Here is a 27,673-nt window from a genome sequence, read left to right as displayed (position 1 = left end):
GCCCGCCCCCAGCACAGCTGAGTTCCCCTCTCGCGCGGCGAGCGCGGAGTCAGCCGACTGCTGGCCCCGCCCCGGGCCTAGTGAATACCGCCGCGCTCCAGGGGCCGCGCGTCGGCGGGCGGTGGAAACAGAGGCGGAATGTCGGCCGTCCTGCAGCGCATCGAGCGGCTCTCCAGTAGGGTGGTGCGCATCCTGGGCTGTAACCCGGGACCCATGACCCTGCAGGGCACCAACACCTACTTGATAGGGATCGGCACCAGGTAAACGTCCCTCTTCCTCCCCGACAAACACCGGGGCCTGCGGGACGCCCAGAACCGGGGCGGCGACGACTGCTCGCCGGAGGCGGAGAGGCTATGAGCCGGCAGCCTGGGGCTCGGTGCCCTGCCTCGGCCAGGCTGCCCCACTCAGTACCCCCGTCAGACGCCCCGATTCCAGGCATCCCCTGAATCACCATAGTACCGGGTGGTAACCTCTCTAACTTACAAATGGCTGATGAGAGAGAAATAATGGGGGGAAAACGTCCTGTTTTTGAAACCTCATTTACTTTGCTTTATGTTGAATGCCAGAATGAGTGTGTTTAAGATGTTGAGAAATTAGGATCGCCTGGAGCTAGTAATCCGGAAAAGCGTTTACTTTGCTCACCTTCTGCCTTTGACTAGTGTTTTGCTCGGAGTATAACTTGCCCTTCACTAAAGTAGATTACTTGTGCTGAGGCCTTTTTCTTAACTCAGCAGCAGAGGGCAGGATTTTCTTGCTTGCAAATTGCTGGAGTCTGTGAAACCCTAACGAGCCCCCTAATCCCTTGGGAAGGAGGAGCCCACTAACAGATTTTGGGTTTTGTTACTATTGTGTGGCCTCATTTAAGTTATTTTGTTGGTGGAATAACCTATCTGTGTTTCTAAGATTTTTCTCCTCTTCAACTGTATTGTTTTAGGGTAATTCTGCAGAAGTGGAGAGGCATGGTGTGCTGCACAAATGTGCATTGAACAGTTTTTGTATGCTTCTTTAGTATATATCACACATAAGACAAAATAAAAATAAGATAACAGCTCTTCTTTAGCCTAGAATTTAATCGTATATTTCAAGGTGTTAGGATTCATAAAACTGATTTCCAAAAACAGTTTAGTAAGAATAATTGGAGTTTTCATTTGAAGTATCTGCTGTATTTGCTGAATGTTGGATGGAGCAGGATGAAGGAACCAGAAGTACTAAAGCCAGGAAAACAGAAGTTACGTTCACAGTAAACAAAGATCAAGTAGGTACAAAAATTGCTTTGGGCTGCCGCCAGAATCTAGAAGGATAGAGAATTCAGCAGAAAACATACCTCAGAGCTAAGATATAGTCTGTCTTGGCTGGGACTCCCTCACCCCAGGAGGTCCTAAGCATTCTCTTCTCTCTTCAGTGTGTCATCTTAAACTAGTTCCAATGTCAGTACCTGTAATAAAATTGAAGATAGTCAAAATTACCCTAAGTCTCTTAGGAAGAACTATGTTGGAGGTCATACACTATCTAACAGTAAGTTCAGTGCAGCCTGCTTTTCTTCCAGCAATGAAGCAGATGACTGGTTCTGTTTGAAAACCAGATGATGAAGTTGGCCTGCATTTAGGGGCCATGTTGTATGAAAAATATATATCTTTAAACACTAGAATCACTTTCAGTGTAGCAGAGTGTTTGTGTAAAAGGGACATAGAGAACCTGGAAGTGACTATTGTCTTCCACTTTACACTGCTTACGTTACCACTCACATAAACTCCTGGGGTGGGATGGCCAGTGGAATCACTCATATATGACATATATGTAATGAATTCATCTAGTTGAGCTAGAATAGCATGCAGGTGATGTTACTCTGCTGTATAAAGTAGAAGTCAGGTAGCAAGAGATGAATATTAATTGGATACAAATAAGAGGTCAGATATTGGTATCCACTTGTTCTGCACAAAACAGTTCTAAGATCACAGGGGGTTCCTATATCACCAAACCTAATGGCATTTCTCCATTCCTATCTTATTTGAACTTCAGTACCTTTTGACACTGTTGACCATTCCCCGGATTTACTAACACCACAGTCTCGAGGTTTCCTCTTGTTCTTTCTCAGTCTTTTTTTTTTTTTTTTTAATAAAATCGGCCTCTTTACCAGGTCTTTAAGTGTGTGAGTTCCTCAGGATGCCATCTTAGTTTCTCTTCTGTTGTCATGGTATATTCTCCACCTAGGTGATTTGTCTACTTCCTTGGCTTCACCTAATATCTAGCCCTTAATAGCTCTCAACTTTATAGCTCCAGTTTAGATAAAATACAAACTTGATCTGAGGAGCCTGGGTAGCTCAGTCGGTTAAGCGTCTGACTCGCACTCAGGTCATGATCTCACCTGTGATCTCTGTGAGTTCTAGACCCATGTCGGGCTCTGTGCTGACAGCTCAGAGCCTGGAGCCTGCTTCGGAATCTGACTCCCTCTCTCTCTGCCCCTCCCCTCCTTCTTTCTCTCTCTGTCTCTCAAAAAATAAACATTAAAAAAAATTTTTTTAATACAAACTTGGTCTTCAGATTAGGATAGCCAGCTCCTTTTCTTAAATCTGTACTTGGATGACACAGCCACTTAAAACTCAGTGTCTCACAATCAGTGTTTCCATATCTTTCTTGGTAAACAGAACCATCCCCACATTTGATTGACGCAAACGCTTAGTCCCCTCCCTGCCATTTCTCAGCTTCTTGCATATACCTCCATGCCATTTTGAAGAGCTTTCCATTTCCACTGCTGTCACCCTGTCCACACCAGAATGACTCTTGCTTAGGCTTCTACAAAACCTAACTGGCTTCTCTGGAACTGTTTTTGTCTTTCTCTAATCCATTCTCCCCCATGTGGCAGGAATAGTATTTTGAAAATTAAAATTAGAAGGCCTTGCATTTTGTGGCCTCCACTTGTCTCATCAACCTCATCTACAACCTTTCCCCCATCCCAGCCAGATGGGTTGTATTCATTCTGCCTCCTGGCTTCCCTGCATGTTTTCCTCTGTCTCCCACTTATCCCTCTCCACTTTACCAGCTGTCTTCACTCAGCCTGTAGAGTTCAGTCAAAATATTTCCTCAAGGAGGCTGTCCCTGACCCCTTACACTATATTAGGTTAATGTAATGCACTGTGTTAGCACTCTACACTTTTCATGGTCCTTACCGGAGTGGGGGGGAAAAAAGGTTTAAAAAAAATTTTTTTTTAATTTTTTTTTTTGACAGAGAGAGAGACAGCGTGAGCAGGGGAGGGTCAGAAAAAGAGGGAGACACAGAATCTGAAGACAGGCTCCAGGCTCTGAACTGTCAGCACAGAGCCTGACACAGGGCTCCAATCCATGAACCATGAGATCATGACCTGAACCAAAGTTGGACGCTTAACCAACTGAGCCACCCAGGCGCCCCCCAAAAAAGATTTTTTTGTGTAAAAAGAAGCTTCATGTCTTTCCTCACTTCCACTCCCCACTAAACTAGGTACAGTGAAGGCTTATTCATTACTGTATCCCCAGCACCTAGCACAGAGCTTTGTACATAGTACAAGTAGTACAGTAAATATTTGCTGAATGAATGATTGTTCTCTAAGTTTTCTCTTCATTTTTCAGTATTATGACTACGATTTCTGAATAACTATAGTTGTAGCTGGTGTTCCTTCATTCTGATCAGCCCGTGTATGCCAAATAAATTTCCCTAAAGCACTACGAACGGTACCGTGTACAGAAGTACTCAGTAAACATTGGAATGGACAAATAATAGCCAGATCTTCTGACAAGTGTTTCTGTCTTCCTCCTCTGCTCAAGAATCTCCAGATGCTGCGAGTTTAACCTTTACTATCCAAAATTATAACTTCCTTGAAGGCAAATAGTATATCTTTTAATAGGAAAATGCAATCTAATGTAGCAATTAGAGTTGAGACTCTGTACCTAAATCCACATTCTAGCTTATGACTTTGAACAAGACAGTTGACTCTTTAAGCTTCAGATTCCTTATTTGTGCAGTAGAGTTGAATAGTACCCTCCTCAAAGGATGTTATGAGGATTCAGTGAAATTTATGTTTTTAGTATAGTTTATTGTCAAGTTGGTTTCCATATAACACCCAGTGCCCATTGCAACAAGTGCCCTCCGCCATGCCCATCACCCATTTTCCCCTCTCCTCCCCCCCCATCAACTCTCAGTTTGTTCTCAGTATTTAAGAGTCTCTTATGGTTTGCCTCCCTCCCTCTCCCCAACCATTTTTTCCCCTTCCCCTCCTCTATGGTCCTCTGTTAAGTTTCTCCTGATGCACATATGAGTGAAGACATATGGTATCTTCTTTCTCCACCAGATTCAGTGAAATTTAAATGAAAAATCATCAAAACCACTTAATACCTGACTGGCTGGCTGGGCATCTGGGTGGCTCAGTCAGTTAAGCATCTGACTTGGGCTCAGGCCATGATCTCATGGTTAGTGAGTTGGAGCCCCACATTGGGGTCTGTGCTGACAGCACAGAGCCTGCCTCTGATCCTCTTTCCCCCTTTCTCTCTGCCCCCCCCCAACTTGTACACGCTATTTCTCTCTCTCTCTCTTAGTATAAATAAACATTTTTTTAAAAAGTACTTAACAAATCCTAGCATATAGGAAGCATACCATAATGTTAGCTATTATTATCTCTCCTGCTTCCCTCATAGCATCCAAACAACACTGGGTTCATGGTAGGAGCTCAGAAAATACCTGATGATTTGCATCTTATAAAGTATATACCACATGATAATCATTTGCTAGAATTTAAACTGAACTTAATTCAGTGTATATTTATTGAGAGTGTATTTTGTGCCAGGGCTGTTCTAGACAAGTGGGGTAGGTACATCAACAAACAATAGTTCATTCCCAGTAGCTCAGGCTTGATTTTATCATCTCTTCTTCCTCTACCAGAATAAGGGGTCCTTCCTCTGAAGTCTGTGGTCCCCCAAAGGATATAATTCAGGAAGTCTGACCTTAGCTGGGGGAAATAACTTTACCTTTATTAACCTCAAACTGAAAATTAACCTTTATTCAATTATGAATTTGGGCAAAACAATTATAGTAGTAATAGCAGTACTTGTGATTTTTTTTTTCCTCCAGTATTTTCATAGCATGTTACAGTCATGACAAATATCTCAAAATAGTATGTGTATTCATCACCATTTAGAAATTATGGTCATTTGGGGTGAATGGGTGGCTCAGTTGATTAAGGATCTAACTCCTGATTTCAGCTCAGGTCATGATCTCACAGTTCGTGAGTATGAAGCTCATGTCAGGGTCAACATGGAACCTGATTGCAATTCTCTTTCCCTCTCTCTGCCTCTCCCTCACTCATGTGCATGTGTGCACATGCTCACTCTCTCTCTCTCAAAATAAACTTTAAAAAATATTTTTTAAAAAGAAATTATGGTCATTAGAGGCTTTGGTGCTGATCTTGTTATTTCATATGATAACAGAAGCACATATAATACTTATAGCATAATGTTTTTTAACTTTGATAACTTTTTCAGCCTAATTGGTTTATTTTGTAATCTGTTTTATTTTATATATTCCAATACATTATTCTGAGACTAGTTCATAGGTTTTACCATGCTGCCAAAGGGGCCCAAGACATTAAAAAGGTGAAGAACCCATCACCTAAAGTTGTCCATCAAAACCTGCTGAAGTATGCCTCATATCCAAAAAAAAATGTGCATTGCAGGTAGGAAGGTATGGATTCAAATATATTCTCTGCTAGAGTTGTGACTCTGAGCAAGTTCCTATATTACATATATATCTAACTTATCAAGGCCTCAGTTTCTTCATCTATACAATGAGAGAAGAATCTCAGGATTGTTTTGATGATTAAATAAGATAAAAATAAAGCTAGTGCCTCCAACAAACATTTATTATCTATAAATTATCTATTATGCCACTATCAAGGTTCTAGCAAAACCAGACAAGGCTTCTGTCCTCCTGGAGCTTAAATTTGTAGGTTGTGGTAGGGTGTGGATACAGGCAATAAATAAATAGACATGTTAGTACATAATGTGTCCCATGCTGGCAATGTCATCAAAATTCACTGTGGCCCAAACCAAATTTATTTTGCATTTGTTCCCTCCAGTGTTTACTGTCCTGGTTAATGACATACCAGTCATCTCACGTAGAAGCCACAGAATCGTCAACTCTTTCCTTTCCCTTCCAACTCCAGTTGTTTAAGAAAAATCCTGTTGAAGTGCCTGGGTGGCTCAGCAGGTTAATGTCCAACTGTTGATTTCAGCTCTGGCCACAGTCTCATGGTCGTAAGATTAAGCACCAAGTTGGGCTCCACACTGAACATGGAGCCTGCTTAAGATTCTCTCCCTCTCTCTTTGCCCTCCCCACCACATGCATGCACATATGTGCATGCACGCTCAATGTCTCCCTCAAAAAAAAAAAAAAATCCTGTTGATTGTATCAATGTTTTTTAACCATCTCCTCTTTTTATATTTCCTCTGCCTCCAGGACCTCCTAATTCTTGGGCCAGTATAACCCTCTAGTTTTCCTGTCTCCAGAAGGGACAGTTATAATACAATGTACCTGTGAAGTACAGCCACTGCTCCATGGAACTTAAGGTGTAGATAAAAGGCTGTGGACCACAAGGCCATTTACACCTCCCCCACCCCACACAAACACGCCAATCCTGCAAGCAGACAGGTGGTTTTTATTGGATCTCCGGGAATAGGGTTAGGGAAACAAACCATCCAATATAAAATAGCCACGCAGTTTCTTCCTGTCATATTTACCCCATGTTAATGGTTTGCAGAAAGCGGAACTGGTTACATCACTGTGCCTGTTTGTTTATTTTCATAGCCCTCCCCTCTTCCCACCCTACACTAGTATAAACAGGATGTTTTGTCTTATAAGGAAGACATGGCATATAGTAGATAATTCATATAGTTATTGTATTCATGAGTGAATGACTCAGAATTTTCATTAAGACAAATCTTCTCTCCCCAAACATGAATCAGGGAGGTGTTACTGTAAAGCAGAATGAAGTAAGAAGTTGAGTTGGCGCCAGAGTGGCTAAAAGGAACAAATCAGGAGACTCTAGGTTCTGGCGAGGATGTGGAGAAATGGGCTCCCTCCTACACTGTTGGTGAGAATGTAAACTGGTGCAGCCCCTCTGGAAAACACTGTGGAGGCTCCTCAAAAAATTAACAATAGAACTCCCCGTGACCCAGCAATAGCACTGCTGGAAATGTACCCAAGGGATACAGGAGTGCTGATGCATAGGGGCACATGTACCCCAATGTTCATAGCAGCACTCTCAACAATAGCCAAGTCATGGAAAGAGCCTAAATGTCCATCAACTGACGAATGAATCAAGAAGATGTGGTTTATCTATACAACAGAATACTACATAGCAATGAGAAAGAATGAAATCTGGCCATGTGTAGCAACGTGGATGGAACTCGAGGGTGTTAGGCTAAGTGAAATATGTCAGGCAGAGAAAGACAGATACCATAGGTTTTCACTCATGTGGAACAGGAGAAACTTAACAGAGGACCATAGGGGAGGGGAAGGGGAAAAAATAGTTGGCGAGAGGGAGAGAGGCAAACCATAAGAGACTCTTAAATACTGAGAACAAACTGAGAGTTGATGGGGGTGGGGGAGAGGGGAAAATGGGTGATGGGCATGGAGGAGGGCACTTGTTGTGATAAGCACTGGGTGTTATATGGAAACCAGCATGACCATAAACTATAATAAAAAAAAAGAAGTTTGTGCATTGGTTCTTAAGAAGGAAGATGTCACCCTTATTTCTTCAGTCCAGGAAAACTTCCCAGAGAAAGCCCATCATCCCAGAAAATAGTGAGGAAGGGCGAACAAAGTATAAGGAAGGTTCAGAACCATAAGCAGAAAAATATAACTAACAGGGTTGTCTAAGTCAAGAAATAAAGCAACTCAGACATTTCCCCATGCCTCCCTACTACCTTCATTTTTATGTGGAAGGGAACCAATGTAAAACTTGAGTGGTAAGTGTTTGATGTAGTGCAGAAGACTAGGTTTCTTTAGGAATACCATTGAATCTAATTCTTTCATATCTATGAGACATTGGAGGATGTTGTAAAAGGTCTCAGAGACAGTGGATGGGGGAGCCTGGATGGATCAGTTGGTTAAGCCTCCAACTTCAGCTCAGGTCGTGAATTCACAGTTTATGAGTTTGAGCCCCACATCGGTCTCTCTGTCAGCGCAAAGTCCATTTCAGATCCTCTGCCCCCCTCTCTCTCTGCCCCTCCCCTGCTAGTGTTCTCTCCCTCTCTCTCAAAATAAGCATTAAAAAAAAAAAAAAAGAGTGCATAAAAGCACATTCTGGAGCCAGAATATCTGGGTTTGAATGCTGGTTTGGCTATTTATTTGCAGCATAACCTTGGGCAAGTTACTTAATTTCTGAATACAATAATGAAATACCTATTTGAATAAAATTTTTTAATGTTTACTTATTTTAATTTGTTAACATTTATTTATTATTATTGAGAGACAGAAAGAGACAGAGCATGAGCATGGGAAGGGCAGAGGGAGGGGGAGACACAGAATCTGAAGCAGGCCCCAGGCTCCGAGCTGTCAGCACAGAACCCAGTGCAGGACTTGAACTCATGAACCATGAGATCATGACCTGAGCCAAAGTCTGATGCCTAACTAACTGAGCCACCCAGGTGCCCCAATGTTTATTTATTTTTGACAGAGAGACAGAGCATGAACGGGAGAGGCAGAGAGAGGGGGAGAGACATAGAACTGGAAGTGGGCTCCATGCTCAGTGGTGTCAGCACAAGCCCGACATGGGGCTCGAACTCGCAAACTGTGAGATCATGACCTGAGCCGAAGTTGGAGGCTTAACCAATTGAGCCACCCAAGCACCCCATGAAATACCTATTTTAAATAGTTTTATGGGATGGGGCCTGGGTGGCTCAGTTGGGTAAGCATCTGATTTCACCTCAGGTCATGAGGCGGTTTGTGGGTTCAAGCCCCATATCAGATGGCTCTCTGCTGACAGCTCAGAGCCTGGAGCCTGCTTCAGATTCTGTGTCTCCTCTCTCTCTGCCCCTCCCCTACTTGTGCATGCATGCTCTCTCTCTCGCTCTCAAAAATAAACATTGAAAAATAGTTTTGTGAGGAACATAATTGTTAAAACATGTAAGGTTCTTAGACCAATGCCATTTTTAAGTGTTATGTAAGTATTCAATATTATTGTGCCTTGAACTTGCCAAGTTCAGACTTACATTTAAACTATAGGTTTTGTTTTGTTTTGTTTTCCTCTTGAAAGAGAGAGCATGCACACACACAATCTGGAGAGAGGCAGAGGGAGAGAGGCTCAACGCAGAGCCTGACATGGGGCTTGATCCCACAACCTTGAGATCATGACCCGAGCCGAAATCAAGAGTCTGACACTCAACTGACTGAGCCACCCAGGCGCCCCTATAAGTTTTTTTCAAAGAACTTTTCTTACAGTAAGATTACTGTGGTTAAGGCAAAGTATCATATAGTTGGCTTTCAAGGAGGTTGAAAGCGATTTATGCAGTTTCTTGAATGTAATATGAATTATCTGTGTGTCATATGCTGATATTCACTCTGTGTTCCAATTGTGTGATTATCTTCCATTTAATTTTCAGGAGAATCCTCATTGACACTGGACAACCAGCAATTCCAGAATACATCAGCTGTTTAAAGCAGGCTCTGACTGAATTTAATACAACAATCCAGGAAATCATAGTGACTCATTGGCACACTGATCATACTGGGGGCATAAAAGATATTTGTGAAAGCATCACTAATGGTAAACAGAAAGCATTAATTGGCACCCCTGGATATACTTTAAAAACACTGAATTGTACACTTTACAAGGCTGAATTTTATACTATTGAATTATATCTCAATAAGCTTTTATTAAATATTATTATATGAATGCTTTCAGCATGTCCTCCATCCTGCATATATAGATTATTTATTTGAGTAGGATATGTGTTTTCATATTTGCACATAACTTTAAAAACTGATACAAAGTTATTCCTTGACATTTGTTTTGTAATTCTAAGGTAATGGTGAGTTTTTTGGAAGGATTATGTACCAAAGATCCCATAACTAGAAATATAATACCTCTACGTCTGAAAGACAAAATTATACAGATTAAAAATAAACACATACCAAAAAACCTCCCCATCTCACTCCAGAATGAAGACAGTCTTATTATATAATGCCAGTTCCCAGAATAGCATATTATTTTTTGCCTCAGCCTCCAAGATACAAAATAGTGAAGTTTGGGGCTGGAGAGGGAAGGTCTGGTCCCAGTTGTTTTATTTTTATATTTGCAGTATTTCTGTCTCCTTTATCTTCCATTGTAGCCTGATTTCTGTGCCTTGTCAGTTTTTCCCTGAATGTCTTTTTCTCCATGTTGTCTGCTGCTGTCACCTTAGTTCTGATATTCACAACCTTCCAGCTTCCAACCTTATTATAGTCATCCCCTCCTGGTCTTTCTGATCTCTCCCCCTCCAGTGCCCCGTCTAGAGCTGCCATATTGATTAACAGGTTAATAGTATCTCATTTTCTTTCCAAAGACTGTACAGTGGCCACATATGGTAAAGTTTAAATCCTTCTGTTCTTTGAAAGGAAGTATAAGGCCCTCCATGGTCTGAGCGCATCTAATCCCATTTTATTTCTGCTTCTCAGCCAGTATTTTGCATTAAACAAATTGGTAGCATTGCACTGTTGCACATATGCCATGCACGCGGTCATTTCTATGCTTTTCCAAATGCTGTTCCCCTTATCTAGAAGTCATTCTCTGTACCTTTTCCCATATTTCTCATCCTGTAAGCCACGCTTCAAGTTATATCAAATCTATGAATCTTTTCCTAATTGTTTCTTCTTTCTCTTAACTAGTATTGCTTTTATTGGCTGAATTGTCCATTTAGTATTCATTAAATGAGACCGAGTATAGTTCTTTAATTATTTCTTGTTTGTAAATGTTATGTCCCCAATTGTGATAGTTGTTAATCATTTGGATGTCATGGTGCTTATATTCATTATGTATAGTATACTGGTTAGATAATTGGCACTCAGCTATTGATTGGTTAATTGATTTTCTTAATGTCAGTGAGAGGTCTAGTATGGGTTAAATTTATTTTAACAGTTTGATATCTTAGCCCCGGGTTTTGGCATTCACAGAAAGAACACTGCACTCTCATCTTTTTATTATTAAGTACCATGATGCCATGACTTCTATTGTATGTTAAGGCCTAGATAGAAAGAAAGTTCCCAGGTACTGTGTTACTCCGTCTTCAACACCCATCTTGATAGCAAAGCTAGCTGAGGTAATGAAGAACTACTTTCAAACTTTTGTATTAAGTAAGAATGACTAGAAAATCTCAAGGGCTCATATGTAGACCTAGAAGTGCATGAAAGAATAAAAAGCTTTTGTTGGGAATGAAAACATAATTACCATTCCAGAGATAACACTGCTATAACCCATCCCATTTTCTCTTGTCTCTCTCTTAATGTTAATATTTTTTGCAGTCTTGCATAGTGTTAGCTCTATGAAAGCTGATCTCTTAAAAGGCTGAATTATCATTTAAAGTATGACATAATATATTTTACATGTTTTGTTACTAGACACTGCGTATTGCATTAAAAAACTCCCACGGAATCCTCCAAGAAAAGAAATTATAGGAGACGGAACGCAACAATATGTGTATCTGCAAGATGGAGATGTGATTAAAACTGAGGGTGCCACTCTCAGGTCAGTAAACATCCTTTAGCCAGGAAAGGGGGAAGAGGTTATGTATGTCTTATAAAAAGAAAGGAGAGGAAGATTTCTGCATATTTGCTTATATGAGTGAAGAATATCTCAGGAAGGGTATAAAAGATCTGATAACATTGGTTACTCTGGGAAGAAAGACTGGTTGCTTGAGAAATAGGGAAAAGAAAAGACTTTCCACTCTATCTACCCTTTGTAAATTATTTGTTTGAATTATATGATTACCATTTTTTAAATAAAATTTAAATTAAAAAATTGATCAGCATTTCCTGCTAGGGTGGTTTAGGGCTCTAACCATCAATTAAATTAAGGACCTTCTCATGCTCTAAAAGAGGACCCATACCTAAAGTAAATACATTTTAGGCCAGGCCCCTAATCTCCCATGAACTAAGTGAGATTGAAAAGTTGTTTCAAATTCAGTAATTTAACAACTGAACCTGTGGTTCTTCTCTGCCCCCCACTATCGACTTGCTTTCCGACTTCAGAACACCTACTACTCTCAGCACTTAAGATTGTAATTTTTCTTCTACGACAAAAACTGGCTCCACTTCACCTTTATAGCTCTCCTTTTCCCCACCCACCACATCTAATGAGGTTAGTTTTTGCCTTAAAAATATTTGTCCAGTTGTCCCCTTTTCTTCGTGTCCACTACTAGCACTGCTTTTTACTTAATATTCCTGTCTCCAGGCTCCCCTTTCCAATCTACCCTTCATAACCCATGTCACTTGAAACCTTGAATAACTCTCACTGCACACAAGATCATGTTTATTCTCCTTACCATGTCACTGTCTGACCCCAAACCACTTTCCTAGTCTAAGTTCAACCACTTTTCTTGTAAACACAATTAACCGTATCCAAATATTCCAACTTCAGTTCACAGGTTTCTCACCACAAGAACCCTTTCCAGGCACAATTAACTGCTCCTTCCTCTAAGTTTCGTATTAATTTTATTTTATTATGGTAATTATTGAGTTGTATTGTAATTTGTGTGTGTGTGTGTGTGTGTGTGAGTAGGTATTTCCTTAAAGGTTAATAAACCCCTTAGGTTCACAGTATTAGTTAATGCCAGTTGCTGGAGCAAACCAACCCCAAAATGTATAATGTTTGATACATGAATTAAGTTTTCTTCCCAGTCTTATAAAGTCCAGAAAAGCTTCCTGATTATCCAGTACCCCCCGCACCTGCAAATTATGTTTCAGACACCTTCCATCTTGTGACTCCACCATCCTAAATAATTGGTTTTCAGGCTCACCTTGTTCACCTCAATTGATCCAATGGGTTGTAAAGAAGAAGCACAGAAGGGATCTTTCATGGGAGGCTTTCATGAACCAGACCTTCCGTTACATTGGCTGTAAATTCAGTCATGGGCCACTGCTGGCTACAGGCAGGCTGAGAAATAGAGCTTAAATTCATCTCCAGGAAAAAGAAGAAAGGTTTGATGATAGGCTGGCTCTTCTCGACACAAGGCAGATACCAGGTTCATCTTCAGATCCTTAGTCCCAGGCACATAGAAGGCACGGAATATTTATCCAACACATAGTAAATATCTACAAAGAGGGGAACAGATGAATGAGAAAGAGAAGATGAAGAACTGGGTATTCAGGCCCCCTTTCAGACCAGTGTTCCCTTTTCCTACTATGCTGTTGATTTATAAATATGATTTATAAGCCAACTAATTTCTGGGCAATTTTCTTAAAATGCTCTTGTTGGAAATATGATAATATCTCCTAAAAGTTGTCCATGATACCTAAGGATAATAAACATTACATTACTACTTCTTCAGGGAGTCTTCTCAACAATGGTGACTTTCCCCCATCACACATTAAGGATCTGTTTCAAAGGCTTGGGAACCATGGTACTGGTTTATTAGTTATTACAGAATCATGGATATTAGACTTATACCTAATTTGCAGATTAAGAACATTCAGTCCTAGGTAATTAATTACCACCCATCTGTCATGAACACACCATATCTTTTTAAGCTTTTTAGTTAAAAAAAGCTTTTTATTTATACAAAAGGAAAACTGTATATATCATACTGATGATTGCACCGTGGTGAATTATTACAAACTGAGCATCACTGGAGCAAGTAATGACAACATCAGTTCCCAAAAGCATCCCACATGCTTGCTTCGTGTCACTGCCTCCACCGTTGACATGCAGTTGAATATGATCTTACATTTGAGGTGAACTAATGCCGAAGCCCTCAGTATTTTCTGAATTGCATTTAATTTTTCACTGAATTCTGATTAAGATAAATTACAGAAATCTATTTTAAGATTTGGGAGGTAAACTAAAAGAATTTAAAAAAGTAGACCCACTTTTTAAAAATGACTTAGTAAATAACCTTTTCACCAAAATCTAATTATACTAGAATTTGAATAAAACATTTAGTTTGCCGATAACCATGATTTCCAATTTCCATTTTAAATACAGTTAGTAAAACCCAGTTGTTTTAAATGTTAACAAGAAGATCCTTTAAGCAAAAGTTCCATAAATGGGAAATTAGAATCTACTTAAGTCAAGTACTTCATGTCCAGTTGATCTGGTCTACTTGCCAATTTGTGGGAAAAAAATACAATAGTGTTAGAGACAATACCCACCAAGAACCCTTTAGTGAAAAAGAAGAAAGCAGGTTTTCAGTAGGATTTGATTCTGAATATAACCTTCAAGAATTTTCTAATGACCTAAGGTCAGTTTCTCAAAGAAAAGTCAGTCTGACAGCTTTTGTTTCCTGTTCTAAATCTTCTAAGAGAGCCATATTTATAAAGTCTGCTCTATCATAGAAGGGGCAGAACTAGATAAATGAGCCACCTGATGAATGGGAAGGCCACAGCTGCAGTTCCTCTGATCTTTAGCAAAGCACCTCTGATGTCATTTCTTTTCCTCCCCCTGCCTATGTGAAGTGAATTTTAACACCCTTTTAATGCAGATTAAAGCATTTGCTGTCCAGGTGATAGAGAACTGGAATTTCTGATCCCCTAATTTAAGAAATCTTATTGCCTTGGTTATCAAAGAAAATCATTACTGAGTTCGGGAGTGGAGAATGGGAGGGAAAAATAAAGGACACATTGCAAGCACAGTGACAGATAAGACAGTCTGCAGGCTCTGAAATCAAAGAGTGCTTCTCCAAATCAGTTTTTGTAGATTAAGGAAAAAAAAAAAAGATTGGGATTCTGTTCACAAATGCATTGTATGTGTGATTGTTCATAAGATTGTCCATAAGGTGTGGGAAACCCACATATTTTGATAGCTGTGAAAATACACCTCCTGGAATTATTTTCATGTAACATTGAATACTTTCATTAATAGATTGCAGCAGGTTTAACCAGACAAAAGAGATGTCTCCATATCACTTTTATCTCTCCCTGCCCCAGACCTGGAGCCAGCCATGTCTTCAAGAAGCCCTGATTTCTTTAAGTGGGGAATGGTATTTAGAAACAAAGAACTAAGTATGAGGTGTGCTCATTACTCCTGGACTATCATTACTTCTGGGCCTTTCATGGAGCTCAGGGAAAAAAGGATGAATTCATAATGATTCCTCAGTTCAGATGAGAAACAACCCGAAACCTTAATTTCCTCATTCATATATATTTCTTCCTTATCCCACAGTAAAAAAATCTTGCTTCTCATAGGATACAATAAACACAAAATAATTTCAGAAACACAGGCAACCTGTCATACTGTCAAAAATAAACCTATTAAGCAAGGTTCAAAATCCATCCAGTTCTTTTAATCTTAAGATATATTCTATTAAGGATGTATAATCTCAGTATTTAAAAGTTATTGGAGTTAGTATGGCTGTATTATCTATCTGGTACATAGTAAGATTAGCTTCTTTCTGTATTCACTGTTAATGTTTTCTTTCACCTTTTATTTAGTTTAATGTTTAGAATATAGTAGCTTAAAAAGTTAAAACCAGGGGTGCCTGGGTGGCTTAGTCGGTTAAGCGTCCGACTTTCGCTTGGGTCATGATCGCGCAGTTCGTGGGTTCGAGCCCCGCGTCGGGCTCTGTGCTGACTGCAGCTCAGAGCCTGGAGCCTGTTTCAGAGTCTGTGACTCCCTCTCTCTCTGACCCTCCCCTGCTCACGCTGTCTCTCTCTCTCTCTCTCCTAGAAATAAATTTAAAAAAAAATTTAAAAAAACTTAAAAAAAAAAAGTTAAAACCAATAAAAAAGTTATTATCAGAGAAGCCTTGCTTGCATCTCTGTTCCCTACACCCCACCTGCCTACCCCTATAGGCAACTATATTCATTTGTGTTTTTATTTATCCTTCCTTTCTTTTTACTAAAATAAGGAAACATACGTTTTCATTTCCCCAACTTTCTATACAGAAGAGCAATCATCAGCACTCTTTCACACTTTGTTTTTAAGAGAAAAGCATCTGTTAGCATTTAATGAACCTCCCTCCACATGGCTTCAAGCTCCCAGGACACAGCCCCTTGACACACACACCCTAATCTTCTGTTCAGCTCTCGCACTGTCATCGTGTCTTCAAGGTGACAGGCTGTTTAGGGAGTTTTCCCTTCCCCAAAACTTTGTAGTACCCGATCGCACCACGTCAGTGATAGGGGCGGCTCCAGTCTTATTTTTGGCAGCATGTACCTGAGTCTGCTCACTGGCCACAGTCCACTGTCCACTGTTTATCAAGGTTGACAGTTGGGCAGAAGTTCTCTGTGGTGATGCCTCATACCAACTTTTCTGAAATAAGTTGGATGATACTTGTCAAAGTCGATCCTGTGCTGATGCATGCTTTTGGGTGCTTCCATGCTTGCTGATGGGGCTGAGGCTGTAGCTCCTAGGACCCATAATTTCCAGGTCTTTCTCAGTCTGGATGTCTGTATAGAAAAGGTGCTTGGTGACAAGGCCAAATGGAAGTGGGGCAGGGGGAGAGCTTAACCAACTGTAAGGAGTCTGAGGGTAGAGGGGGTCAAGGATCTGCTTTGTGGCACATTCAGCAGAGTTGATGTTAGGGACTGGCCCAGGGCCATGCGCTCTCATCAGGGCGGTGCCAGAGTATACCTGCCTGTGTGTCTCAAAGGTCCAAATGCCAGGCCAGACACTCATCTCCAGGCTCCCAGACCCATACCAACCACCTTGTCCTGAGGCTCCCCGTGCATGGCCTGAAAGACCGGACAAAGGTCAGGGGTAGGTGGTTGGGGTGCAATACCAAGTACAGTTCGCAGCCTGCACCGGCAACAGAGCAAAGGCACGAAAAGAACCATGCTTTTTTTTTTTTTAATCACTTGACAATATATCCTGCAGATTACTCCATCTCATTTCATAAGAGAGCTTCATCATTGTTTTGATGGCTGCTACATAGTATTCCACTGTGTAGACATACCACAATGTGACCACAGTGTCCTGTGGATGGGTATGTGGGTTGTTCCTAATACTTTGTTTTTATAAATAGTGTGATGAATAGCTTGTATGTATTTTTTGTATATTTGAAGGTATATTTTCATGGTAAATTTCTAGCAGTGTGATCAATGGATCAAAAGTTTATGTAATTTTGCTAGAAAATGCCAAATTCCCTTCCATGTGGGCTTTACTGTTTGGCTCTCCCACCAGCAACTTATGAAAGTGCTTTTTTCTCATAGTCTCACCATAAAGTATATTGTAAAATAAACATATACAAAGAAAACTGAAAAAAATGTTTTTAAATAATAAAAGACACTGTCTTTGAGTAGTGGAATGATTGTGAATTGTTATCTACTTTAAGTATTTTCCTTTCTCTTTTCAAAATCTGTTGTAATCAGCACAAGCTTATTATTGTAAAAAAGCTGGGAAACTATTGAATTTGCACTTCAGAGTGAGAAATTTGATTTGAAGGAGAGAATTTTCTGGTGATTATTTTCAATTAATTACTATTAATTTTAATTCCTTTCAGAAAAGGAGATTTTTTTTCAGGGTACCTGGGTGGCTCAGTTGATCAAGCCTCCAACTTCGGCTCAGGTCACAATCTTGTGGTTTGTGAGTTTGAGCCCCATGTTGGACTCTGTGCTGACAACTCAGAGCCTGGAGCCTGCTTCAGATCCTGTGTCTCCCTCCCTCTCTGCCCCACCCCAACTCATGCTCACTCTCACCATCCCTCTTTCTCTCTCCCTCAAAAATAAATAAAAACATATAAAAATTTTTTTTTAAAAATTTAAATGTTTTTATTTATTTTTGAGAGAGAGATAGAGACAGAATGAGCAGGGGAGGGTCAGAGAGAGAGGGAGACACAGAATGTGAAGCAGGCTCCAGGCTCTGAGCTAGCTGTCAGCACAGAGCCCGACGCAGGGCTCAAACCCACGAGTCGTGAGATCATGACCTGAGCCAAAGTCGGACACTCAACCGACTGAGCCACCCAGGTGCCTCTAAAAAAGTTTTAAAAGGAGCTTTTTAACTGGTTAACATGATTTGTTTGTGTCTTACTGAGATAAGGACAGAGGATAGATTACTTCTCAAAATTTCTTCTGAGCCTTTGAGTTTATAACTATTACTGTTTCTTCTTTATCTTTTAACCAGAGTTATACACACACCTGGCCACACTGATGATCATATGGCTCTACTTTTAGAAGAGGAAAATGCTCTCTTTTCTGGAGATTGCATCCTAGGAGAAGGAACAGCTGTATTTGAAGACCTCTATGAGTATATGAACTCCCTAAAAAAGTTACTGAATGTCAAAGCTGATACCATATATCCAGGTGGGTAGTTTCTTACATCTAGCAATCCACTTGTGTGACATGATGGTGAAGGTTCATTTTGGTTTGTCTGTATGTGTATTTGTGTTTTCAGGGCTTGAAGAGATAGACAGTGATTCTTTAAATTACCCCCCTAAATTTTATCAAGCCATGCAATTATAAAGGCTGAGAGTAATATTAATACCTTTTTATAAAGATATAAGGGTTATTTTTTAATATCAACACAGCTATTAGTAGAACTATTACACAAAGGAAATAAATTTACATTTTTCATTCCACAAACTGTCTTCATTTCTGTTAATTTGATTTCTGTTGTAGATCGCATTTTAGCAGTGAACTCTGAGCTCTCGTTTCTTTCACTCACACTATTGAAATGTCAGTAGCTTCCATGTCAGCCGTAAAATTGTATATTAATTTCACTTCTCCAGAAAAAGAAACCTGTTTTAGTATCTCAGCTGTCACTGCGCTGCTCTGCAATTTGAACTTCCCCTGACTCCTAAAAGCGAAGAAAGACATATGACTGGACAAGAGGGCTCAGAAGGAAAAAGAAAATAGGTTACCTAATTATTTAAGTCCTTCCAACTGTTCCTAACTAGAGAGCCATGGAAAGACTTGTAAATACAGTGTCTTCAATGCCCTTATATTCTCTCACGAGTTTCTACTGCTGAGAGGATAGGAAACAGAGTGGAGCTGGGCGTTTGGATTTCTTATGACTTAAGAGGAATGGAAGCTGACAGCTGTTTTTAGACAGAAGAGAGTACATGTTTGATGTACTCACACTGAAGCAGAGCTAATGAGAGGCTGCCTTAGTAAAGGTTCTTAGAGTGTTTGCTTTAGTGAACTGGCTTACTGGCACAGCAGGAACTTAAAATATGTTCTGTAACCATAGCTACCATATATTAAAGCCTGCTACCTCTCAGGTACTGTGCAGGGACCTTTACAGTGTCGTCCCCACAAAAACCCAGTGAAGCAGGTAGTGGTATCTTCACTGCACAGCTGAAGAAACAGGCTCAGGGATTCAGGCTTTGATGGCCACACAACTAGTGAGTGATAGTCAATATTCCAACCAAAGCCCATGCTCTTTACATGATAACAGACTAGTCTGCTTCTGAATTTGTTCTCAAATAGGTTAAACATCCCTCTTGAAGACTTGGGCCATATATAATTTGCACTATCTTAAAGAGCAACTAAATTTTAATATCACTTAGGAACACATGGGTGGCTCAGGCAGGTAAGCGTCTGATTGTTGGTTTTGGCTCAGTTCGAGCCCTTCGTCAAGCTCCACGACTATAGCATGCACGGAGCCTGCTTGGATTCTGCCTTCCCCCTACTCATGCTCTCCTTTTCTCAAAATAAATAAACGTTAAAAAAAAAACAAAAACACCTTTAAAAACTTAAAAGAAACTTTTACTATAACTTAATCTGGCTTGTCAGCATTTCTGAATTACTAGCCTATACATAAGATTCTTAAAGTTTTACTGTGGTTCTTGTGAATTTTTAATAGATCTTGGTCACTTACATGAAGCTACTTTTTTACATTCCTCTTTTCAATCTTTTATAAGTGTTGCATGGTGGTTAAGAGCACAGACTAATTGAAAGCTCGCAAGTCAGAACCCCAGCACCATCCCTCCCTCACTGTTTAACTGTGGGCGAATTACTTACCCTCTTTATACTTCAGCTTCTGTTATAAAGAAGGTATAATAATAGTGCCTACCTCATTGGACTCTTATAAGAATAATATATATTATGCATTTAGAGCAGTACCGGGCAAATAATGAGCACACTATAGGGGCACCTGGGTGGCTTAGTCGGTTAAGCGTCCGACTTTTGCTTAGGTCATGATCTCACTGTTCGTGGGTTCGAGCCCCGCGTCGGTCTCTGTGCTGCCTGCCAGCTCAGAGCCTGGAGCCTGTTTCAGTCTGTGACTCCCTCTCTCTCTGACCCTCCCCTGCTCACGCTGTCTCTCTCTATCTCTCCTAAAAATAAATAAAACATTTAAAAAATTAAAAATTAAAATTAAAAAAAAAAAAAGATGAGCACACTATAAATATTACCTATCCTTACTCATGTGATGACTATTTTTGTTGTTAAGTTTTTATTTTTCATGTATATGATAACATTTCATACAGATTTTATCTGATATAATTCTCTGGGTTTTGGCATTGTATGTAATTTTTGAATCTCTTATATCTGTATCATTTTCTAAACAATTCGTATTTGGAGTACTTAGTATGCTTTTCCAATACATCATATGAATTACTTTTAAATGTTATGAATTAACTTCAGTTGTACTTAATGTTTCTTATTGAAATAATTTTTATAATTCTAATTCAGGACATGGCCCAGTAATCCATAATCCTGAAGCTAAAATTCTAGAATACATTTCTCACAGAAATACCCGAGAACAGCAGATTCTTACATTACTTCGTGATAATTTTGAAAAATCATTTACAGCAATGGAGGTTGTAAAAAGCATTTACCAGGTAATTTTCATTTATCTTATTTGTACATAGCAACAGTTTTATTAGAATAATCTATGCAGGGGCACCTGGGTGGCTCAGATGGTTAAGCATCATATTCTTAATTTTGGCTCAGGTCATGATCTCACAGTTTGTGAGTTCAAACCCCACATCAGGCTCTGAGCTGACAGAGTGGGGTCTGCTTGGGATTCTCTGTCTCCCTCTCTCCCTCTCTGCTCTCACTTTCTCTCTCTCAAAAATAAATAAATACATTTAAAAAAGAAGAAGAAGAATCTATGTAATAAAACAGATATGGTAGACTTATCACATCCCAAAACAGAATAAGTCTGTTTATTTTATAAGTAGTGCTGCTTATATAAATTTGAGATCAGCAATCTCAACTTTCTAGAACACAGAAGTTAAACAAACAAAAATGGACTTGGGAAACCAAAAAAAACATTCCAAACTATCATTAAACCTTACATACTTCATTCTGTAGGAGAGACCATTACCAACAGCCTCTAGTGATTTATGTTTTATGGTGACCATCTTGATTATTGGTGTCCTAGGCCATAGCGATTGAGAAGGGTGATCTGCTAGAGACATACTGAGATGATGCCAGGGAGAAGTGGTAGCGATGCCTAACAAGGAAGAAGTTATTTACATAATATGTAAATAACTTAGTATATAGAGAGAAAAACTCTCACATCAGTAGCCTCTGAGCATATCATATATAACAGCACTATGTGGCAATTGATTATTATAATTCAGTTTCTCAGCAAATGTTTATTAGATATCTACTGTATGGACAGTATAGAGATTAAGAGTGTAGGCTTTGGAATAAGATTATATGGGTTAAACACCCCCCCCCCCCCCCCCCCCCCCCCCTGGCTTTGTTTTTAAAGGGAGGGATGAGTGATTAAAATGGCTAAAGATAAAAAGTGCCATTGGCAAAGCAATAATATAAATTTCTTTTTTTTTTTTTTTTTTTTTTTTGAGAGAGAGAGAACGCTTATGCACGAGTAGGGGAGGGGCAAAGGAAGAGGGAGAGAAAGAATCCTAAGCAGGCTCCACATGCGGAGCCCCACTCAGGGCTCGATCCCACGGCCGTGAGATCATGACCTAAACTGAAATCAGGAGTCAGATGCTTAACCGCCTGAGCCAGCCAGGAGCCCTGGTAATATAAATACTTAAATTCTGTGAAGGAGTTCATTTCCTCATAATACTAGAGGATAGCCACTCTAGACCATACATTGGTACATGGGGTTTTTTTCTCCTGACTTAAGTGTAGACAGCAGAACTCTTATAACCCTCCCAGATGAGTCACTCAGCAGTTGCCCATACCTAAAAAAATGGTGGCTCTGCATTCAGAGGTGTACTCACTATATATATGTGTCAAGTACCTGTTGCATATAGAATACTGTCAGGTAGTATACAGAGACATTCATGCGACATTTACTAGATTCCTTTCCTGTGCCACACAAGGAGTTACACAGATGAGTAGAGATCCATGCCCTCAAAGCACTCATAGTTTAGTGAAGACAGACTTGTTCAATGGATAGCAATAATACTGACTCTATCATTTTTGAGCACTTTATTATGTGCCAGGTGCTGTACTTCTTGATTTATACTTACAAATGTAATTTGATGTCCTTAATTCATATATCTTGAATTCTCAGTACATGAAGATATTATCATTCCAATTTAATAGTCTTTAAAAAACAAACTGAGGCGCCTGGGTGGCTCAGGCAGCTAATCATCCAACTTCGGCTCAGGTCATGATCTCATCGTTCGTGGGTTCGAGCCGTGTGTCGGGCTCTGTGCTGACAGTGTGCTCAGAGCCTGGAGCCTGCTTGGGATTCTGTGTCTCCTTCCCTCTCTGCCCCTCCCCCACTCATGCTCTGTCTCTCTCTGACTCTCAAAAAGAAATAAATGTTTAAAAATGTTTTAGGGGCGCCTTGGTTGCTCAGTTGGTTAAGCGTCTGACTTCAGCTCCGGTCATGATCTCACGGTTTGTGGGTTTGAGCCCTGCGTTGGGCTCTGTGCTGACAGCTAGCTCAGAGCCTGGAGGCTGTTTTGGATTCTGTGTCTCCCTCTCTCTCTGACCCTCCCCTGCTCACACTGTCTCTCTCTCTCTCTCTCAGAAATAAATAAAACATTTAAAAAAAGTTAAAAAAATTTTTTTTTAAAAACTGACTCAGAAAGTTGAGTTAAGTAACTTCCAAAGGTACAACACTAGCAGATGTCACATACACAAAAGTGAGATGTCAGATACTACTCATATCTTGCTTTTTCTATCACCCCAGTCTTCCTCTAAGACCTCTACACAGGATGTCAGAGCATTAAAGAAAGGAATAAATTGCAGGTGATGGAAGATGCAGGGTATTAAATCTTGTCTGGAAAAGCTTTAATCATTTAATTGAGTCTTGAAGAAAGAGTAAGCATTTCCCAAGCCAGAGTACAGGAGAAAAGAAGCCATCCTAGGCAAGAAGGAAAGACCTGCCCTGGGAGTAATAAAAGACCATTGTGTACATCTGAAAACCCACAAAGAAACTGCCTATGACTGGAGCACACAATGCATATAGGGATGGGCAGGAAAGGAATCCCAGGGAATGAGGCAGGAAAGGCAAGCATGATCAGATCATGGATTGACCACCATGCTAAAAAAGTTGGGCTTTAGCCAATAACCTGGGCATAGCCACTCAAGGATTTTGGAAGAAAAGTCACATAATCAGATCTAAAAGATCACAGTGGTGGGGGCACCTGGGTGGATCAGTTGGTTGGGCATCCTACTTTAGCTCAGGTCATGATCTCGTAGTTCATGGGTTTGAGCCCCCTGGACATGGGTTTGAGCTGTCAGCACAGAGCCTGGAGCCTGCTTAGGAGTCTCTGTCTCCCTCTCTTTCTGCCCCTCCTGCACTCACACTCTGTCTCTGACTTTGTCTCTCTAAAAATAAACAAACATTTTAAAAAATTAGAAGATCACAATGGTGGATACGGTATATGGAGCTTAAGGGAGGGTTGGGGGTTAGAAGTTTATATTTGGGAACATTGATGTCTGATATTGCTCTGCCAAGTTGGTTGTGTAAGATGTGAGTCAACAATACAACTCATTATAGATATGAATGCTTAGGGACGCCTGGGTGGCTCAGTCAGTTGAGCATCTGACTTCAGGTTATGATCTCACAGTTCATGAGATCGATGCAGAGCCCACTTTGGATCCTCTGTACCCTCTCTCCCTGCCCCTCACCCACTCTGTCTCTCTCTCTCTCTCTCTCTCTCTCTCTCAAAATTAAATAAACTTTTTTTTAATGAATGTTTAAGAGAAGTCTAAGGAAGTTTCCAGGATGAAAACTAAATGATGAGAGAGGTAGGATAACCAATGGAATCGTACAAAGATACTATCATGTAACCTAAGAAATAAACCATAGGGCCAAAGGGTCTGTAGCATCATCAAAACTATCTAGAAGAATTTTTACAGTTATTTATTTATTCATTTATAAAATGTGGAGTTCCTACTATGTACCATTATGCTAAGCACTGGGTATTCAGTGATGAACAGAACCGACACTGTTAACTGTCTTTCTAGACCGTTCAGTCTATTTTATCTACAGGTATATAGATAGAAATATGGTGGCCTAAAGGAAGACATGTGCAAGGTGAAATCATTTTTTTTAATTTTTTTTAATCATTCCCTTGATTTTTATTTATTTATTTATTTATTTTTAACAGTTTATTGTCAAATTAGTTTCCACATAACACTCAAGGTGAAATCATTTTGATTATTCCTCTATAAAAATGTATTTAAGTTAAAAATTTTTCTTTCATTGCACTTTTTCTTTAATAGTTTCAAAATGATTAACTCATTCTTTTTTAAAAAGGAAATGTTCTCTTTCACTCTTGTCTTGCTTTCAGACTATTCCTGAGCATTTACACAAAATGGCTGAAAGTAACATCTTGCTTCATTTGAAAAAATTAGAAAAAGAAGGGAAAATATGTAAGTATACTTCCAAATTGCAAATCTTTTATTACCGGCATCTCAAATATCTTCTTACAAACAAACCAGTTTCCTTTTAGGAAAAATAACATCCAATAAAGTCCTTCCCTGAATATCGCTGTAAGACGGAGAAAACAGGCACTAGAAGGGTTAGTAGTGAAAGGCCAGTGGACCACAAGTCAGAACTCAAAGCTCCCACAGGAATCAGAATGTTGCCGAGGGGCTGCAGTTCTTACCCTCCGGGACTATAATGAAAGGCATGTAACGGGAACATAGCTTCTCCTGTCCCAGCCACAAGACCACGAAGAATCTCACATGCAGAAGGTTTGGGAACAGCCAAATGTTTTAGCAGTAGTAAAGGTACTAACACAAAGGTGTTAAAGCCGTAATTCTGTGTTTACTAGTTTTAGGTTAAGTCATCAAATTAGTAATCTTCCTAGAAGTTTAATCCTTAACATCAAGAAGCTTAAAACTTGAATTTTGTATAGATGCTTCAACAATGCTTTTATATGTACAAAAAAAAAAAATACCCACTTTATATTGAGCAACAAAATTATTTTAGGAATGAATACTTTTACTAGCCACAAAATAACTTTCAATCCATTAAATTTGCTTATCTGTTGTTAAATTTTTACTCTCTCATTTTCTTTCCACAGTTAGCAACACGGATCCGGTCAAGAAATGGAAAACTCATATTTAGTTTCAGATTAAGGAAAGCTTATGTTGGTTTGTTTTTAGAGAATGATGTGATTTTCTTCACTATTCATTATTTACAGGGAAGATAGAGTATAGAACATTGAAAATAACCCTATATATACTATAAAATATTGTCACATTTTCTTCTAAAATAAATATTACATTTCACATGTGTACATTACTTATCTAACCTGATTCTTTTTTTTTTTAATATGGAATTGTTGAATCAGTATATTGTACACATGAAATTAATATAAGACTGTATGTTAACTATACTAGAACAAAAATTTTTTTAAGTCTTCAACAAAATAGTATCAAACTGAAACTCACAACACATAAAAATAGAGTTAAACACCATGACTAAAAATGAAACACCAAGGAATACAGGGGTGTTTTCTTATCCAAAATCAATGTAATGTACTATATTAATGGAATAAAGTACTAAAACTATAAGAAAATCACAATAAATACAAAAAAGTGACAGAATCCAACATACTCTCATGATAAAAATATACATTTAAAAAATTGAATAAAAGGGAACTCCCCCCAAACTAATAAATGGTATCTACAGAACACCCTCTCTAATATCATACTTTACAGGTAGGATACATTTTACCATTAAGATCAAGAATAAGACCAGATGTCTGTTTTCACCAATTATCTTCAGCATTGAACTGCAGGTTATAGCAAGGGTAAGTACACAAGAAAACTAGGTGAAGGGGAATGAACCTAGATAGGAAAGGAAGTAAAAGCATGATCTTATATATAGAAACTCCTAAGGAGTGCACATCTACACAATAACTATTCGAACTGATAAATGAGTTCAACAAGGATGCAGGATATAAGATCAATATAAAAAAATCAATTGTATTTCTAAATGCTAACAATGAATAATCCAAATCAAAGTTAAGAAATTTTACATACAATAACATCAAAAAGAATACAATGCTTAGAAATAAATTTAACAAAATAGGAAGACATGTTCTGAAAATGACAAAATATTTTTGAAAGAAATTAGACAATATGTAAACAAATGAAAGACATCCCATTTATCTAACCTGAGTCTTATAACATTTTACCAAAAATTCAGAATCCAATAATGTACCCATGTTCAACAGATTCAATAAAATGGTTATCTTTTTTTAAAAATTTTTTTTAAATGTTTTATTTATTTCTAGGAGAGAGAGAGAGACAGCGTGAGCAGGGGAGGGTCAGAGAGAGAGGGAGTCAGACTGAAACAAGCTCCAGGCTCTGAGCTGGCAGTCAGCACAGAGCCCGATGTGGGGCTCGAACCCACGAACCGCGAGATCATGACCTAAGCGAAAGTCAGACGCTTAACCGACTAAGCCACCCAGGCGCCCCAATAAAATGGTTATCTTAAAAATAATAGAATTTACGTAATTTAAACTGAGTATTACTCTTGGAGAGTAGTTATCTATTACAAATGGCCAATAATACTATTTTCTTCAGCTGCTCCAGTTAACAGCACAGATTTCTATGTAACCCTTCTTTACGTCTGTAGATAATAGCTTTCTTTTCATGTTTCTATCAGTTATGATTTTGTTTTATTTCGATAGCCCTGTATCCTGTATGTTTCTTATAATGTATCCCACAATGATTTATGCATATCAACTTATGGTAATTGAAAAATATCAAATTCCCAATTAAAAGCATTATATAATAATTTCTGTAATCCATTACTACAACCAACATACTTTTCAAGTTTAGTTTTTAGTATGTAGTCATCAGGATATATATGAATTATATACCAGAAGGTTTTTTTTTTTAATTAATTAAAGGATTTATAAGACAGCATTTTTCATACAAGTAATGTTCTTGAAGAGGGGTTAGGTTCTCAGGTTAGCCCTCCAGTGCTTATTTAACCCAAAAGGTTGCTTGCCAAACTACAATACTAAAATAAGCTCAGAATCCTGAGAAATGTCCCTCTTTAAATTCCTTCCTAAAGGTAAGACTTTACAAAAAATTTTTTAGGCTTTCTTTGATATCCTCACCTCTTTCTGCTCTTTTTCCCAAGGTCCCCAGCATGTTCATACTATTTTAAACACTTAT

The 27,673-nt window shown here is 39.2% G+C and overlaps 1 protein-coding gene across 1 annotated transcript; it reads left to right on the top strand.

The window, feature by feature from the left end:
- The first annotated feature begins 58 nt into the window (after positions 1-58).
- On the top strand, positions 59-25,793 carry LACTB2 (lactamase beta 2). Its single transcript, XM_039238415.1, has 7 exons — positions 59-260; positions 9,628-9,791; positions 11,621-11,747; positions 18,276-18,454; positions 20,786-20,934; positions 24,826-24,907; positions 25,564-25,793. Exons 1-7 carry the CDS (start codon positions 139-141, stop codon positions 25,605-25,607), a joined length of 867 nt encoding a protein of 288 aa, XP_039094346.1. The 5' UTR covers positions 59-138; the 3' UTR covers positions 25,608-25,793.
- The last annotated feature ends 1,880 nt before the right edge of the window (positions 25,794-27,673 follow it).

Source organism: Hyaena hyaena, unplaced genomic scaffold, assembly GCF_003009895.1.
Source record: "Hyaena hyaena isolate Hyena2069 unplaced genomic scaffold, ASM300989v1 scaffold_139, whole genome shotgun sequence".
Lineage (NCBI taxonomy): Eukaryota > Metazoa > Chordata > Mammalia > Carnivora > Hyaenidae > Hyaena > Hyaena hyaena.
Note: the sequence above shows the minus strand (reverse complement) of the source record. Positions and strands in the feature narration are given on the sequence as shown.

Excerpts from the sequence above, each read along its gene's own strand:
- LACTB2 (XM_039238415.1), top strand. The coding sequence starts at position 139 with ATGTCGGCCGTCCTGCAGCGCATCGAGCGGCTCTCCAGTAGGGTGGTG. Across the intron at positions 11,748-18,275 it reads ACTGAGGGTGCCACTCTCAG|AGTTATACACACACCTGGCC; the intron begins GTCAGTAAACAT and ends TCTTTTAACCAG. Across the intron at positions 24,908-25,563 it reads AGAAAAAGAAGGGAAAATAT|TTAGCAACACGGATCCGGTC; the intron begins GTAAGTATACTT and ends TTCTTTCCACAG.